Below are 15,226 nucleotides of genomic sequence, written 5' to 3' on the forward strand. Positions count from 1 at the left end.
GGAGCAAGAGTGCAAGGACGTGCTTGGCGCGCACGCGTTTCTCAACTACAACGATCCTGCGGCCGCCGCCGCCGCCGCGCAGCAGTTGGACCTCGTCCTCTGCACGTCGTACGGCGCCGACACCAACTGGGGCGCGCTCTTCAATCTGGTTGCGACCGAAGGCAAGTTTGTGCTCATCGCAGTGCCCGAGAAGCCGATTTCGTTCCATGCGTTCGCCGTCGTGCCGCGCCAGATCACGATTGTCGGCTCCATCATCGGGTCGCCGTCCATGATCGAAGAGATGCTGCAGTTTGCGGTCGAGAAGAACGTGCGCTCGATCGTGCAAGTGATGCCGATGGCGGAGGCCGCCGCCGCGCTGCAAAAGGTGCACAACGGGGACGTGCGCTTCCGCATTGTGCTTGAAAACTAAGGAAATGCAAGCGCACTGTTTATATCTTCGAGCTGCATTTTATTCGTATTTATTCCTATGGGCGTGCTAGCTGTGAGCGATCCACGCTTTGCGCCGACAATCGGCGTCTCAGTGGCTTGAATCACCAACTTCTGAATACGGAATCCTGACTTCTTGAATATTGTGAGGACACTACCGTAGCTACAATTGAATGGATTGTGCGAGCTAATCTTGCAGTGTCCTTGGATTCTAGCATTGCCTTTCCATACATTCTCGGTCTACCTCATTGAATTTCGGGTTTAGCTCTATCTCGCGGTGCCGCCTCGTCCAGACAGTCGTTAGTGGCTACGCATGCCAGTAACCTAATACCTGGAAACGCAGACATCGTAATCGGAACGAAGAGCGGAAAGATCAAGACAGCGCCGAAGTAAGCCGAGGAGGCCAAAAGACCCAGCCCTCGAACCTGCTTCTGCTTGTCGTTCAGCGCTGCTGCAATGCTCGTCCAGGGCCTTGAACTGGCGTTGAGCGGCCAAGCGGACATTGTCGTGAACACAACAACATCACGTCGCGCCCTGAGTACGCAGCTGGTGGAAGGCCCGAGGGCCTCTACGCGCTCGACATGCTATGCAGACCGAGCCGATGAGCCCATGCACGAGCAAGTCGATGACGAGGTACTCACGCATGGGATGCACGAGCATGGACGAACCTTATTGAATGTCCAATAGAAGCTTGCGCTCATCAGCTGATCGTAGCAGTGGCATGCGTCCATCGATGGATCTGCAGAGTGCGTCGGCGATCTTGGTCAAGCTCGGGTGTCGCTGGTCCCGTATCCGGATGCCAAAATGCTCTATTCGTTTTTGCAGGTGTTTTCAAGACCGTGAAGCTCATTATTTCCGGGGATGGCATCCGGTAAACTTGGTGGCATCGACTACGAGAGGTGGTACATTCGCCATGACCCCGGACCACGCGAAGCAGAAGCTCGTGCTTGGCGCATGGATCGAAGATAGCTTTGCGCGCGGCCACTTGCGCAGCGTGAGCGAGTCCATCGTCTTCTGCGCCGAGCACATCCGCGGCTTCAGCGAGAAGAAGCCCCGCAGCCAGCGGGCATGGGTCCTGCGGGCGATCCGGTCGCTGGACCTCGAGGAGTTTGTCAAGCTCAACAAGCCTTTCAAGCGCCCGCCCGTAGCCGACCTCGAGCTCGAAGTCTCGGAGATCCTCGTTAAGATGCACGACGGGCAGGCGAGCCTACCCGTGTCATGGTGCTCGCCCTTCGTGCAGGTGCTGCATGCGCTTGCCTCGGCTGACGCTGCACAGAGCCAGGCGACGCGCACGGACCGCCCAAGACTCGACACCCTTGCCTCGCCGCCGCTTCAGCCCCTTGCGCCGCACATCGATTGAAGATGCTGCTCATGCAATCGCTTTTTCATGCCATCTTTTAGTACCTTAATTAATAATCACTTCTATCGCACCACTGTATACCCCTCTGCGAGCTAGAGCTGGTATCGCAACAAGACATATGAACACTGTTGATGGTGTTGGTCTCTGCCTTGCGTAGGCGCATTGATCGTGACTTGGCTGGTTGAATCGATCGGCCACGGTTTGTGGTGAACTTCTGTACCCACGGATGCATGAATGCCTGGCAGATCCTCTATGCGGATCTAGAACCTGCGATTAGGTAGCCAAGGCGAGAGGAGCTTATGCAGCGACGAAGAGCTTGAAGGGCACTGCTATCCACGCAGCACGAGGCCAGCGCCAAGGCGACGAAGCTTTGTCAAAGATTTGCCGAAACGGTGTGTCATCCAAAACTCTTGCATGGAATTCGCACATATCGTACCATTCTGGCCATCATTTATGTTCATCGCGCACACTTTTTAGCACTGTGGAGGGCAATGACGTACTTTACAAGCGAATTAGGACATTGGAATGCGTGTGCGGGCAGAATGTAGGTACCTCGGTTGACGAACTTGATATAGGGACGTTGGTGTAAACACTATATTAAAAACATCAAGTGTCGTTATACCGAGGGATGTCGGAATCTTGTCGGTAGGCATTGGCAGGCATGGTGCTCCAATACCTCAGTACCACGATGGGCTTCTCATGTCCGGCGTTGCGGCCGTCGCCGCCACTGCCTCGCCCGCCGTACCCGGCGTCTCGCTTCGAACCGCTCGATGAGCCGGCGCCGCTGCCGCATCATGCGCTGGCCACAGACCTCGAGAACGATGGCGCCGTCGTGCTCATTGCCACGCGATCCAAAACCACGCTCTTGACCGAGTAGACGCATACGATGCTGCTGCGCGTCCGGCCTCACGCAGCGCGTAGGGACATGTCTCGGCGGCTCGACCAGTTGGCCATTGCCGGCAGCGAGCACCCGCTGATTGCGCCTGTCATTGGCATCTTCGACGCCGGGACGACATGGAACGTCGTCTACTTCCTGCATGACCGCCTCATGCCCATGCGTACGCTCGCCCAAGATGTCGCGTCGAAAGATGGCTACACCGAGGCGCAGGTACACCTCGCATGGTCGGAATCGAACTGCTCATGCTGCCGTAGCTCCACCGGAAAGCGTTTGCGCTTGTCGACGCGCTGCACTATCTGCACACGCGTGGGATCGTCCATGGCAACCTCACCATCCACCACCTCTACGTACTACACTCGCTTCGAGCTGCATCTTCGGGACTCACGATGCGCTTTTGGATAGATTGCTGGCGATCGCTTGCAACTGCTGCTGCCGCCGTTCCTGGACTTGCACACGGCGACTGCCATGCACCCGCCGACGCCCCACTGCAAAGCCGCCGATATGTATCACGCTCCTCAACGCGCCTCATGATCTCATGCAACTCTGTTAGATTTGCGTTTGGAGCGCTCATCTACCTCTTGACGACGGGCCACGACCCCCACGTACGCAACGTCGTCGTCTGCTGTCTTGTGAATGCGTTCATATTGTATAGCTCAATGTTATTCCAGACTCGGTCGCACTGCAGTCGCTCACGGTACCCGCGCAGACACTCGTGCTCGAGTGTCTCTCCCGTACAACCCCATACATGCCGCATCGCGTCTGCTACATACACGTGTGTAGATGAGTTGAGCCGACGCCCCACCACCACGATGCTATTGCATCGGCAGTGGTTTTCCTTTCAAAAGCCAACAAGCCACCGATACACGCCGCCGCGGTCGTGGCCGTCGTTCCATTCGTCGTCGTCGTCGCTGGACGACAAGGTCTATCGCCTGCTTTGTCCAGACCCTAACCTCAGGCATCGATTCGATAGGAAACACTCGTCAAGATGCCGGACGTGGCCAAGCCGCGGCCAATACCTTGGTGGCGCCCACCTCGGGTGGCAAGAGCGGGAGTCTCCTCGACGCCAGTGGTCTCTTACTCTCGGACGAGCCTCTCGCCGTGTACTCTTCCTTTGATGCGCTGAGCTACGAGTATGCAGTCCCTGCGTACCAACCGTTTACGTACACGGCGGCACCGGTGTCGACCACGCGCCGGCTGACCAATCACATTCGCACGACACACCCAGTGGCGCGGTCACTGCAACTGCCCGTGCATTTTAGCGCGTTTGGCCCGCCGGCGTGGGACACCAAGTGCCGCGTCTTCATCTGGGCATGCGCACCGCATCAATTCGAAGACATGCTGGCGATGGCGCTCGACGAAGGCGTGATTGAGACAGGGCGTCTCTCCCGCGGTCTCCGCGTGACCCACGGCACGATGATCACGATCGCGCTCGAGCCGTGTGTCGGCCTCTCAGTCGTCGGCGAGTCGGCCAAGTCGTTTCAGTGGTAGGCGGCAGCGATATACCAATGGATATATGGTAGGGTGGAAGAAATGGAAAAAGTCTTCTTCGACCTCAAGCTCGTCGAGACAAACGAAGACGACGTCGGTCGGCTCTGTCGCGCCCGCATCATTGTCGGCACCCACGTGGCCATTTTGCACTTTACGATTCCACCGCCGACGATGGTTCGTCACGATGATGACGACTCCGAGGCACGTGTCGTGACATACCCGTCGAGCTACACGCCATTGGACGTACCGCCGCCCGAGGCGATGACGATCCCGCTCTCGTCACTCACGCTTCTCGAGCCGATTGGCGCCGGGTCGTTTGGGACCGCGTACCGCGCGCGCTACAAGAACGCAGAGGTCGTCGTCAAGAAGCTCAAGACGGACGTGCTCTCGAGCGTGTCACGCCACGAGTTCCTGCACGAAGTGCGCGCGCTCTCGATGCTGGGCAAGCACCCGCACGTGGTCGAATTCCTCGGCGCTTGCGACGACGAGTTGGCGCTCGTAATGGAGTATGTCCCCAACGGCAGTGTCGAAACGCTGCTGTACGACTCGGAATACTATACGTATGGCGTGTACCCGCGCACGATCTTTGCCCGCGACGCTGCCCACGGCGTGCTCAACATCCACCAAGGCTCGTTCTTGCACCGCGACATTGCCGCTCGGTACGTCCTCGGAAGTTTCCACGTTGCGTCACGACGGCGTGTAGCAACTGCCTTCTGGACGCAGATTTTCACGTCAAAGTGTGTGACTTTGGCCTCTCGCGGCCCATTGACCGCATGGTACTCGGCGTCGCTGTATGGAATAGCGGTTGTGAGCATCGTCCGTAGGGCCACGTCTTGGACCAACCGGGGTTCGGGCCGCTGAAATGGATGGCCCCCGAGAGCTTGGAGCTACCCCACGTGTTTTCGCCGGCTTCGGACGCGTATATGTTTGGTGTCCTCCTCTATGAGATCATGGTCGGCACGGAGCCGTTTGGCCGCGACATGCCGCCGCAGGAAGCCGCGGCGCTCGTGCTCGAAGGCCACCGGCTCAGCATCGACGCGGCCTCGGCGTGTCCCGACGAACACCGATCGCTTCTCGCCGCGTGTCTGCGCTCCGACCCGCAAGCGCGACCGAGTATGATGGACATTGCACGCACACTCGACGACTGGCTCCGCGCCAACGCGCTCTCCAAGTAGACGTCGTCACGCTGTAAAAACAATATGGGACGTGTATTTATCACCGTGGATGGAGGGGCAAAAGACTAGGCAGCCAGCGACGGCGCGAGGCGGCGCCAGTGCATGGTGCCCTACCCGACTATGGTGCCGATCGTGAGCGTCGAGTCAAACTCGAGTGGCGGGCAGAGAGGGGTATAGGGGAATGGAAGTTGTCAATCTCAGGCCTCTGCGACGCATCGACCACACGTGGAAATGATGACAACATGGTCAGCGACCGAGGGAGATTGCGACGTTCACCACGAAATTTCCGTCCTGAAGCTCTCTTGCCGATCTACCCAAGGCGCCTGCGCAGTCGCTGGCTACACAAGAGATCGCACCGTTGGGCTCGTTGGGATGCCGCAACAGCTCCCTTTCCCAGAAACGCACCGTTGGTCGAGGTGTGCCTGTCGCGAGGCCATTTGTTTTTTGCAATGGCCAGCTACGCGGGAATACTGCTCCAGTCCTTCGACACCTTCTCGGCGTGGAAGGCCGGCTTCTTGGAGGCGTGTCCTTTTCGCGCGTACTACTCGCACTCCAACTTTGACGACGTGGACGCAGAGCTACGAGCTTTCGGCCACACTCTTGTCACCAACGGCGAAGACGAGCGCGTGCTCGCAGCTCTCGAGGCGTTTATCACGCAAGGGCGGCCCCGACGCGCCAACGAAGCGCACGCGTACCTCGTCTCTGCGATCCATCCGCGTCTCCACAGCGTCGTCGCTGGCACGAGTGATCCGCGCGAGCTCTGGTTGTCGCTGCTCACCAAGGAGCAGCCAAGCTTGCTTGGGTCTCTCGACAGCCTCCTGCATCCACCGCGGGTGGCCGATGGTGTCGATGTGTTTCTTCGGGGTGTCTCCAACGCGGCGGACGCCTTCCTCTCGCCCCTTCTGCACTTCAAGCCACCGTGCGTTATGCTCTTGAGTACCGTCGAGATGGACCGCTTTGAGGCGTACAAGGCACTGGTCGCCACGCGCTTGGAAACGGCGTTCCTCGCGCACCACTGGCGCACTCAAGTGCTGAGCGACGTGTCGTCCATCGAACGCATGGATAAGGCTGCGCTGACACAGCACATCAAGTCGGCGCGTCCCGTGCTCCAAGAAGCAAAAGACGAACCTGCCACCGCCGCGCGCTGGGTTGGAGGTGCCAACGAGACGTGTGACTATTGCGTCAAGCTCCACTCGACCAAGACGTGCACCAATTTGCACCGCGCAATCTTGAGTGGCAAGGTCACGACGGGCAAGGCGCCGCCACGGCGCAAGCAGTACTTCAAGCTTCCACCTGACTACTGCTGCCGCTACTGTCTTCTTTCCATGCGCGTCGTCGTCGACCACTGCACGGCCGGCTGCGACCGCTTGCGCACCGACATGATGAGCGACCACGTCGATCGACACTTCAAGCCCGTCGGCGACCATGACTGGCCCAAACTGCGGCCCAGCGATTGGGACTCGTACCTAGTCAAGACCGAGAACGAGTACAAGCAAGCGCGCCAGTTGTACTCGACGCTCGAGTTGGAGCCAGGAAGTATGCGGCTCGAAGCAAAACCAGCTGCCCCGACGCATCACGAAACGCCGACGCCAGCCCCCGCTCCGATCGCCGTACCGACGCCAGCTCGCGCTCCGATCCAAGTGCCACGGCAAGCTCACGTGCCGAACGATGTGTTAGCCCACACACCGATCGAGGAGGCACCGGGGAGCAGCAGTAAGCGCCGTCGATTGAGCTTCAGCTCGGACGATGAAGACCATTTTCAAGGGTGTGTCGTGCAATAGGCCGATCTAGTATGTAATAGTTGTGCTTCAATAGTCGTTTTGGGAGCTACCAGACCCAATTGAATTGAATAGCGTCGTCTAGTTCGTCATTTTGTCATGTATTCACTGTCGTGGAAAGGACATTCGATGCGAGTCTCTCTCGTGCCACCACTTGGCATGAATGATTTGGCGCCAAAATGCAAGATACCATTTCGCACACACCAACACTCACCGTGAAAAATGCCGTGTGAAAAACGTATCTTCGAATCGAAGCAAGTGGCAACTTCGCTTATCAAGCCAATCACAAGCGAGGTGCCAGCGCCCGAACCCACGTGCTCAGAACTTGCGACCGAACGCAGCAGCTAGATGGTCGACGGCGCAGAGTCCGCAGGACGAGCCAAGCTGCGAGCCAAGATCGCCAAGGACGGGCCAAGCGAAGCGGCGATCGCGGTCGCGCGGGTCTTCCTCGAGAGCCTTCGGCGCGACAGCTTCCCGCCGCACGGCTACGACCGCGTTTTCGGCGTCGAGCTCATGGAGCACGCGAGCACGCGCCTCGTGATGCTACCGATGGGCCACCTCGTCTTCCAAGTGTGGCGTGGGCTCTCGCAGGCCAACGCTATCTCCGAGGCAGCGGTCGTGAGCGCGCTGTGGCAAGGCCGCCTTCCCAACTTCTTCCGCGAGTGCGTCATGGCGCAGGCCGACGGTGCCGCGAGTCCGTGTATCGCGGAGCTCTTGCATCGCGGCTTCAGCGACATCGCATGGGATCTGGCGCTGCACCAGCTTCTCGCCAAGCTCGCTGGCAAAGAGATCGCGGGCCTCCGCGTCAGTGGCACGACGGTGACGCCCGAGGACATTCATTTGGACGATAGCTTCCAGCCGGTGCCCATTGCCCACGCTGCCGCGATTCCGCTGTATGTCAAGAAGACGTCCACGCGCGCGCGGCAGAGCGACGCGCAGTTGTTTTCGCGCCTCATGGCCGACCCGTGCTCGACCGAGGCGCCGACCGAGTGGGTCGGCGGCGGCAGCGGCCCGGCGGCGTTCGAAGTCCTCGTCGTTCGAAGCGACGGGATTCCATTTACAGAGGCCGACTGGGCTGTTCTCGACAGCTTCAAGGACGCGATGCTCCAGCAGCGCCCACGCGTCGTGATGCGAAGTCACTTTACCACTTTCGCCAAGGCGCTGTCGGCCCCCGTCGCCACGATTGCGCTCGAAGTGGTCTTTCCACGTGGCCAAGCCGTGCGCGCGTATGGCCTCGAGAAGCATCCGGAGCTCAATGGGGCCAAGGGCAAGACCAACGGCAAGTACAGCAAGGGCCGCGTCGGGGTCAAGTTTGAGGGCCGCGCGACCGCCGTCGCTCTCTTGCCGACCCACTTGACGCTTCTCAAGTAGCTACACGTAGCTCGATGTACACTATGTAGCACTAGTAGATTGAAGAAGCTGTCGAGATGTTGGCTTGTTCCAAGTGGAGCAGACCTCGATCCTATGGACGCATTAGAAAATGGGACGAAAATCATTGCTCTTACTATGGAGCCTCTTACATGCAGAATCAACGCTAACGATGCACGGACAAACATATGAGTAGCACCGCAATCTACGGCGCCGTCTGGAGCTTGGTGGGGGCGACGGCCACGGGCGCACTGCGCCCGGCAATGGCGACACCGATACGACCGTTGGTGTAGCTCCCCGTGACGACCCCGCGAAGACCGTTGAGCTCCGTGCTCGACTGCAAGCCCGAGATGACGACGGCGCGGCCCTTCGGGAAGAGCGCTTCGAGGATGATACCCGCCTTCGAGTCGGTGCGGCTCCGTGCAAACGCCACAAAATCGGCGCGGGTGATCGATCGCAGCCCGTCGTCGAGCATCATACCGAAAACGAAATCGTCCAAGGCGGCCCAATCGTCCTTAGTGAACGCCACCCCATCGCTGCGGCCGACGAGCACGGGGGGCGCAGGACCACAAGCGCCGCCGTACGTCCAGGGAATGGACGCCACGCCGATCTTAGGGTCCGACATCATCCGGGAGATGATGTAGCACGAAGCCTTCTTGCTTTTTCCGGCGCACTTGCGGACGTAGAGGGGAATGCCAGCGGCATGTGCGGTCGGGCACTTCTCAAACATCGTGTTCATCGTCACGACGCATGGCGAGAGCGTGCTGCCGTTGACGAGCAGACCGAGCGGCCCCTTCTCCGCGCGTGGCTCGGCGTCGGGCGTCTTGACGTCGCTCGTTGGCGTCGCCTGCCACTGGCTTGCAGGCGGGTTCTGCTCCTTGGTTAGGATTTCGTGCACTTCAAGGTCCCATTCGATGGCACGGAACCCGCGCTGGAGAAGTTCTGCCTCGTAGTAGCTGCCGTTCCCGGCGTGGTACTTCTTCAGGACGCAGTACATAAAGTAGGCGGGCAGCATGCCCTTCCACAGCGCCAAGACCATGTCGTCTTCCTTGAAGAAGTCTTGCTTGTGCAGACCAACCCACACGTTAAAGACAATCTTGCCCATCGACATGGCCTTCGTCGTGACCGGGATGCTTGCCATGAACTCCTCCATCGACATGGGGCCCGGCGACACCGCCGGCTCCGTCGTGGGCATGGCGACGCCGAAGATGCGCTCGATGGACGCCGGCGGGTACAGGTCGCGCGCCATGCTCTCGCAGAACTGCGTGACGAAGTCGATCGCAGCATCCCGCGCGTCCATGCTCTTGGTCCAGGCGAGGAAGCTGCGGCGCTCTTCGTCGTCCGTCGGCTGCTGCTGGCTCGCGCTGCTCATGCTCGCTTCTCGGCTTGAAGGCGAAATCGGAAATGAACGAACGATCCAACACTAAGATCTATATCCGGACGCTTGCCGGATATGCTGACTAGCATTTCCCGCCACTTGCTACCTTGGCGCTCTGTCGTCTATGGCGCCGCGGCAGCATTCGTGCTTGATTGCGTTGGTGGTATACTCTTCCTGGCAGCATCGTCGGCACGACAGAAAGACGTCTCATCGACCAGCACCAACGTGTCGTCTGCAGCGACTGCAACACTTCAACACAGGCACTCGTCGGGGCCGTACTTGTCGATCAAACCTGCAGCGCATTATAGGCGCAGGTCCATACACACCGCCGAGGTCCGCACTGCCATGGCCTAGCCTCCTGGACACGTTGAGCTTGCGGCCGGCAAGCGATACTGGATGGATGTCACCAGCCGACTGCTGAGCACGCTAGGCCGCCGTGTCCTCGATCACATCCGCACCAAACGTCAGGTGCACGCTTCACGGCGCAGATACGAACCATAATGTATTGCCTTGAGACATCGTTTGGTGTCGTGTTCAATGGCAACCATGGAGGGATGGAGGAGGTACGTGTTTGCTATACCTGCGTCTCGAGCACTCTCCATGAAAGCAATCAGAAAGTAGGGATCTCACTGGGACTTGAATCCGGATCTACCTGGTGGTATACCAGTGTCTATACCGCTAGACTAAAAGATGTCGACTAGATATCTGCCTTCTTGACTAAATCATCGAGCGAACGAGACATTTTCCGTGACCTGGTCCAAGGATGGTCACGACGACAACCATTCTCGGACTCGGAAAGGAGGTGGAAATGGGAAATGCTTGCTGATGTTTCTCCATCGCACTGGCTTAATTACCTATACACGGTGTAAAAGCATCGGTATGGAAGCTTGGCGAAGCGGTGTGCATCCAAGTCCAAGAGCTCGGCATGAAGATCGCCACACCTCCGGATAAGAATTTGCCGGATAGTGTTTCGTATCCGGCTGGCGTCGTATCCGGTTACGGAGCCCTCATACACTCGGAGCGGCCACAGGACGGACGCAGGAGCAGCATGCCGGACGAGATCGAGATCCGCGATGTATGGGCGACGAACCTAGAGGACGAGATGAAGGCGATCCGCGAAGTCGTTCGGCGCAAGTGCTACGTGGCCATGGACACTGAGTTCCCGGGCGTCGTGGCGCGGCCGATCGGGTCTTTCTCGACGTCGACCGAGTACCAGTACCAGACGCTGCGCTGCAACGTAGACCTCTTGCGCATCATCCAGCTCGGCATTGCCTTCTTCCACGAAGATGGCACCGTCATGAACGACGTGCCCGTGTGGCAATTCAACTTCAAGTTTTCGCTCGGCGAAGACATGTACGCCGAGAACTCGATCGAGCTCCTCAAGCAGTCGGGTATTGACTTTGCCAAACACGAAGAGTCGGGCATCGAGGTCACGCGCTTCGGGTACGCTCTTCTTGCAATGGCATGGAGGTGGCTCACAGCTCTGGTGATAGCGAGCTCCTCGTGCCCAGTGGCCTCGTGCTCAACCCCGACATCAAGTGGCTGAGCTTCCAGGGCTCGTACGACTTTGGGTACCTTCTCAAGGTGCTCACGTGCGCGCCGCTGCCGTCGGACGAAGAGAGCTTCTTCGACCTCCTCCACACGTTCTTCCCCGACACGTATGATCTCAAGTACCTCGCTCTCGACTTTGACAAGATGGGCGGGCTCAGCCGCTTGGCCGAAGCATGCAGGTCGAGCGCATCGGTATTATGCACCAAGCTGGCTCGGACGCGCTCTTGACGGCCGCCGTCTTCTTCAAAATGCTCGACTTTTACTGCGACGGCAAGGTCGAGAATGCGATCAAGTACTCGGGGCACCTCTATGGCCTCGGGCAGACCACGGCGGCGCTGCTTGGTTAATCTTGTACATACCACATGCCATATCCACCCTTTCTCTTGCAAGCATAGACGATGCAAGCGCTGCTTTTCTTAGTCTTGCATGATAAAGTCCAGAAGCGGGTTGAGCGCGTCCGGCGTCTGGATCGAGTAGCCCTCAAACGTCACATCGCACGGCGCGTCGATGGCAAACTCAAACAACGCATTGTCGCGGCCAAGCGGGATCGACTCGTCGTCGTCGCCATGGGCTTCGAGCGACGCACGCGTCGACTTGAGCTGCGTCCTACGCAAAGCATAAGGCGGGTACAACCAAGCGGATGCACGCACAGCTCGGTCTCGAGGAGCGACTGAACGGTAGCCGGCGTCGCCGCCTTGACATCGTCGGTCTTGCTGCACGCAATCATCACGGGCACGCCGGCGTCGTTGATCTTGGGGTGCGTAAAGATGTCGTACAAGAACCTAGTCGACCGAGTGAGTCGCTGCAATATGGCTTGCGATACGGGCTTACTCGGCAGCCTTGCGGATGTGCGACGCGTCGTTCGCCGTCGTGGCGTCGACGACGAAGATGATCTTCTTGGCGATCGGGTAGAACTGCGTCGCTGTCGAGCGCATGCGCTCGTGGCCGGGAAAGTCACAGATCGAGATCGTGGCATTCTCCTCGTCAAAGAGCGGGAATGTCTCCATCGTTTCCTTCATCGATGTCACGGTCTCGACCTTGGTCGGGCCATTGCGGAGGCGGTGGAAGAGGGCCGTCTTGCCCGCGCCGCACGGGCCCACGAGGAGCACGACATCGCGGCCGCTGCCGCCGAGGCCCGCGCCGCCGCCGCAGAGCTTGAGGAGCACAAAGAGCAAGATGAGAATGGCCGCTGCCGCAGCGCCGTAGGCCGCGAACGACGTGTCTTCCGTGATGAAGTCCATTGCAAGTTGTGGTTTGCCTCGTTTGGGCTCCTCGAATTCGCATAACCCACGTTTTACACGCGAAACGACCGCGACCCCACGTTGGATTCAAGTGAAAAATACAAAGATCGCGTTTTGCCCGTCGCACTGTGCACATGCAGCGCTGGAACCAGGTTGATTTACCGATCATCGTCGTTGCTAAAACTACCTTAGTGCGTCGTGGAACCCTTGCGAGGCAACCGGGATGACACACCTCGTCGTGCACACTCCCTCTCGAGGGCCATAGATGACGCTTATGGCGTTAGAAAAGAGCGCTCGTGTGTTATAAAGCCTGCTCACGTGAAAAATGAACATGCATGTGATGACATCAGAGCTGCGGCTCGGCATTCCAATGGAGTCTGCGGGCACGACTACGGCCCACTGATGACCTTATCGCAGAGACATCGCACCTCACTTGGCAACCAAGGTGCAAGTCTCGGATGCGCGGTTCGGAGAAGCACATATTTTGCGCTATTGACGGGTACACTCGGCAGTCAACCAGCTAATCGAAGCCGCGTCCAGCATGCCTCTGTGCGTTGAAGTCGACGATGACGTGGACAAAACCCACCGCATGTGGGAAATGTAATTTACCACGCTCAGCTGTCTCTTCGCAAACCTCTATCGTTCGATCGTATACATACATACAGGTCCTACATCACTTGATACCTCCATGATATTCATTTAGGAAGGACCCGCACATTTAGATACGCTATTGTATCGCATTGCAGAGGGTGCAATACACTTTGTTTGGACCAACCACCTCAGTGAACGAAGAAACCCAAGCAGGAAGCATGAAGGTCCGCTCGTCCGTGAAGAAGATGTGCGATGCGTGCAAGACGGTCCGCCGCCGCGGCAAGGTCTACGTCATCTGCGACAAGCACCCTAAGCACAAGCAGCGCCAGGGCTTCCACACCATGACCTCGGCGGTTGCCGAGACCACGGCGGCGCCGGCCGGTCTCTCGGCCAACGCTGGCTTCCGGGCGTTCTTCTTCCAGACGCAGTTCCCTGGCCTCGCGCCGTTCAAGTCGTTCCGTGACGCGGTGGCCAAGCCGTTGATCAAGTAGGCGCAGTAGATAGAGACTAACGAAGAGTGATTTATGGTTCACCCTCACGACAATGAGATCCCGACGGTGACCGAGTATGACAAAGGTGACCGAGTATGACAACGATCAGCCAACGCCATGGACGAGACGTCACAGCGCCATTGTCATGGGCTGTAACCAAGATGTGGCGTCGGCGCAGCTGTGTATATTACAAGTTGGTAGCTATGGCATATCTACAAGCGACGCCTCCGCCAACGGGAGGTTCAACGCCTTACTGGAAATCTTCGAGGTGCACTTCAAAGAGGAGCGTGGCGCCGCCGGGGATGATGCCGGGGACACCGCGCGCGCCGTAGCCAAAGTCCGACGAGATGGTCAAGACAGCCTTCTCACCCTTGGACATCTGGGCGACACCTTCATCCCAGCCTACGCACAGTACATCCTTGAGCATGCTACGGTCCTCCACGCATGTCGTTCATGCAGTCCACGCACCGCGGATGACCTGGCCCACGCCGAGCGTAAACTGGAACGGGCGACCCTTCTTGTACGACGAGTCGAACACCGTGCCATCCTCAAGCTACATGCACAGAGCCGGGATGAGTTGCATAGCGATGGGTAGTGAGGCAGCGCGTCAACTACCTTGCCCGTGTAGTGCATGATGCACGTCTGGCCACGGCTGGGCTTGGCGCCGTTGCCGGCTTCCGTCGTCTGGACATGGACACCCATTTTGCTTGGTTTTGGATGATGCAACTATCCGAGGCAAGGAGCCGTGCCCGTGCCGCCATAGAATACAATTCCTTCATCTATTTTAATGTCCATGTTGACGAATACATACTAAAGTTAAACTATTTATGCGTTTGTCTAAAAAAAATGAGAAAGTTCTATTTTATGACATGAATTCCGGATAATGTTTGCATCCGGAAATCCCCACTGCCGGCCGTACGTTGGCACCATCCAATAGACCTCCGACGACCGACGATGCTTGGCCGTGCCTCTGCCCGTCTTATGAAGGCGCCTCTCCGCCACTTCTCCACGGAGCTCGCGCCCGTGGCCGAGAAGAAGGCCGCCCCTGTTGCGCCCAAGAAGGCCGGCTCGTCCTTGCTCCAGCGCCTGACGGCCTTCTGCGTCGGCGCGGGCCTCGCTGGCGCTGGCGCCGTCTACCAGATCCGCCAGGACTTGAAGCTCTCGAACGCCGAGATCCAAAAGGAAATCGGCGCGTTGAAGAACGACGTCGTCGAGTCCAACGCCCGCTTGGCCAAGCGCGTGGCCCAGCTGGAAAAGACCAACTAGACTCGCCTCGTTCGTGTCTGCGTGCGTAGATGACCGTAAGTATTGGGGACAATATATTTGATCCATACATGCGTGCACCCTTGGCCGCAAAGCCCGACGCCCTGCGAGCCACCAAGGAGCCTGTGTAGCGACGTCCCTACAGGGCCCGTTGGCACGATACCGGCGCCGCCCATGAGCTTCGAGCCTCTCAGATCTGAGTGCGCAGCGTCCACGGT

The 15,226-nt window shown here is 58.6% G+C and overlaps 11 protein-coding genes across 11 annotated transcripts in view; 8 read left to right on the plus strand and 3 right to left on the minus strand.

Moving 5' to 3' along the window:
• SPRG_18936 (hypothetical protein) overlaps window positions 1-409 on the plus strand; it is a gene marked incomplete at both ends in the record, with an annotated part of 765 nt that extends 356 nt beyond the window's left edge. The window contains one exon of the mRNA XM_012339420.1: window positions 5-409. Coding sequence (XP_012194810.1) covers window positions 5-409 — 405 coding nt within the window. The remainder of the gene's footprint in view (window positions 1-4) is intronic.
• Window positions 410-1,314: 905 nt separating this feature from the next.
• Window positions 1,315-1,857, plus strand: SPRG_00763 (hypothetical protein). The gene has a single exon (XM_012338980.1). It carries the CDS (start codon window positions 1,340-1,342, stop codon window positions 1,784-1,786), a length of 447 nt encoding a protein of 148 aa, XP_012194370.1. The 5' UTR covers window positions 1,315-1,339; the 3' UTR covers window positions 1,787-1,857.
• Window positions 1,858-2,432: 575 nt separating this feature from the next.
• Window positions 2,433-5,347, plus strand: SPRG_00764 (serine/threonine protein kinase; the record flags this gene model as incomplete). Its single annotated transcript, XM_012338981.1, has 12 exons — window positions 2,433-2,659; window positions 2,708-2,894; window positions 2,939-3,031; window positions 3,087-3,187; window positions 3,235-3,286; window positions 3,337-3,415; window positions 3,465-3,604; window positions 3,655-3,678; window positions 3,729-4,168; window positions 4,205-4,831; window positions 4,876-4,948; window positions 4,997-5,347. Exons 1-12 carry the CDS (start codon window positions 2,448-2,450, stop codon window positions 5,345-5,347), a joined length of 2,379 nt encoding a protein of 792 aa, XP_012194371.1. The 5' UTR covers window positions 2,433-2,447.
• Window positions 5,348-5,796: 449 nt separating this feature from the next.
• Window positions 5,797-7,128, plus strand: SPRG_00765 (hypothetical protein; the record flags this gene model as incomplete). Its single annotated transcript, XM_012338982.1, has 1 exon — window positions 5,797-7,128. The coding sequence occupies one exon, from the start codon at window positions 5,797-5,799 to the stop codon at window positions 7,126-7,128; it is 1,332 nt and encodes a 443-aa protein (XP_012194372.1).
• A 324-nt stretch (window positions 7,129-7,452) lies between these two features.
• On the plus strand, window positions 7,453-8,496 carry SPRG_00766 (hypothetical protein; the record flags this gene model as incomplete). The annotated part of the gene is made up of 1 exon (XM_012338983.1): window positions 7,453-8,496. Exon 1 carries the CDS (start codon window positions 7,474-7,476, stop codon window positions 8,494-8,496), a length of 1,023 nt encoding a protein of 340 aa, XP_012194373.1. The 5' UTR covers window positions 7,453-7,473.
• A 202-nt stretch (window positions 8,497-8,698) lies between these two features.
• Window positions 8,699-9,865, minus strand: SPRG_00767 (hypothetical protein; the record flags this gene model as incomplete). The annotated part of the gene is made up of 1 exon (XM_012338984.1): window positions 8,699-9,865. The coding sequence occupies one exon, from the start codon at window positions 9,863-9,865 to the stop codon at window positions 8,699-8,701; it is 1,167 nt and encodes a 388-aa protein (XP_012194374.1).
• Window positions 9,866-10,891: 1,026 nt separating this feature from the next.
• Window positions 10,892-11,798, plus strand: SPRG_00768 (hypothetical protein). The gene is made up of 2 exons (XM_012338985.1): window positions 10,892-11,314; window positions 11,365-11,798. Exons 1-2 carry the CDS (start codon window positions 10,920-10,922, stop codon window positions 11,648-11,650), a joined length of 681 nt encoding a protein of 226 aa, XP_012194375.1. The 5' UTR covers window positions 10,892-10,919; the 3' UTR covers window positions 11,651-11,798.
• Window positions 11,758-12,694, minus strand: SPRG_00769 (hypothetical protein). The gene is made up of 3 exons (XM_012338986.1): window positions 12,254-12,694; window positions 12,073-12,204; window positions 11,758-12,028 (listed from the first exon to the last, which is right to left on the minus strand). The coding sequence occupies exons 1-3, from the start codon at window positions 12,661-12,663 to the stop codon at window positions 11,839-11,841; spliced, it is 732 nt and encodes a 243-aa protein (XP_012194376.1). The 5' UTR covers window positions 12,664-12,694; the 3' UTR covers window positions 11,758-11,838.
• A 696-nt stretch (window positions 12,695-13,390) lies between these two features.
• Window positions 13,391-13,820, plus strand: SPRG_00770 (hypothetical protein). The gene has a single exon (XM_012338987.1). The coding sequence runs from the start codon at window positions 13,473-13,475 to the stop codon at window positions 13,743-13,745; it is 273 nt and encodes a 90-aa protein (XP_012194377.1). The 5' UTR covers window positions 13,391-13,472; the 3' UTR covers window positions 13,746-13,820.
• Window positions 13,821-13,914: 94 nt separating this feature from the next.
• SPRG_00771 (peptidyl-prolyl cis-trans isomerase FKBP1A) lies at window positions 13,915-14,473 on the minus strand. Its single transcript, XM_012338988.1, has 3 exons — window positions 14,361-14,473; window positions 14,214-14,298; window positions 13,915-14,147 (listed from the first exon to the last, which is right to left on the minus strand). Exons 1-3 carry the CDS (start codon window positions 14,445-14,447, stop codon window positions 13,996-13,998), a joined length of 324 nt encoding a protein of 107 aa, XP_012194378.1. The 5' UTR covers window positions 14,448-14,473; the 3' UTR covers window positions 13,915-13,995.
• A 206-nt stretch (window positions 14,474-14,679) lies between these two features.
• On the plus strand, window positions 14,680-15,107 carry SPRG_00772 (hypothetical protein). Its single transcript, XM_012338989.1, has one exon. The coding sequence runs from the start codon at window positions 14,700-14,702 to the stop codon at window positions 15,009-15,011; it is 312 nt and encodes a 103-aa protein (XP_012194379.1). The 5' UTR covers window positions 14,680-14,699; the 3' UTR covers window positions 15,012-15,107.
• The last annotated feature ends 119 nt before the right edge of the window (window positions 15,108-15,226 follow it).

This window comes from Saprolegnia parasitica, assembly GCF_000151545.1.
Source record: "Saprolegnia parasitica CBS 223.65 unplaced genomic scaffold supercont2.2, whole genome shotgun sequence".
Lineage (NCBI taxonomy): Eukaryota > Oomycota > Saprolegniomycetes > Saprolegniales > Saprolegniaceae > Saprolegnia > Saprolegnia parasitica.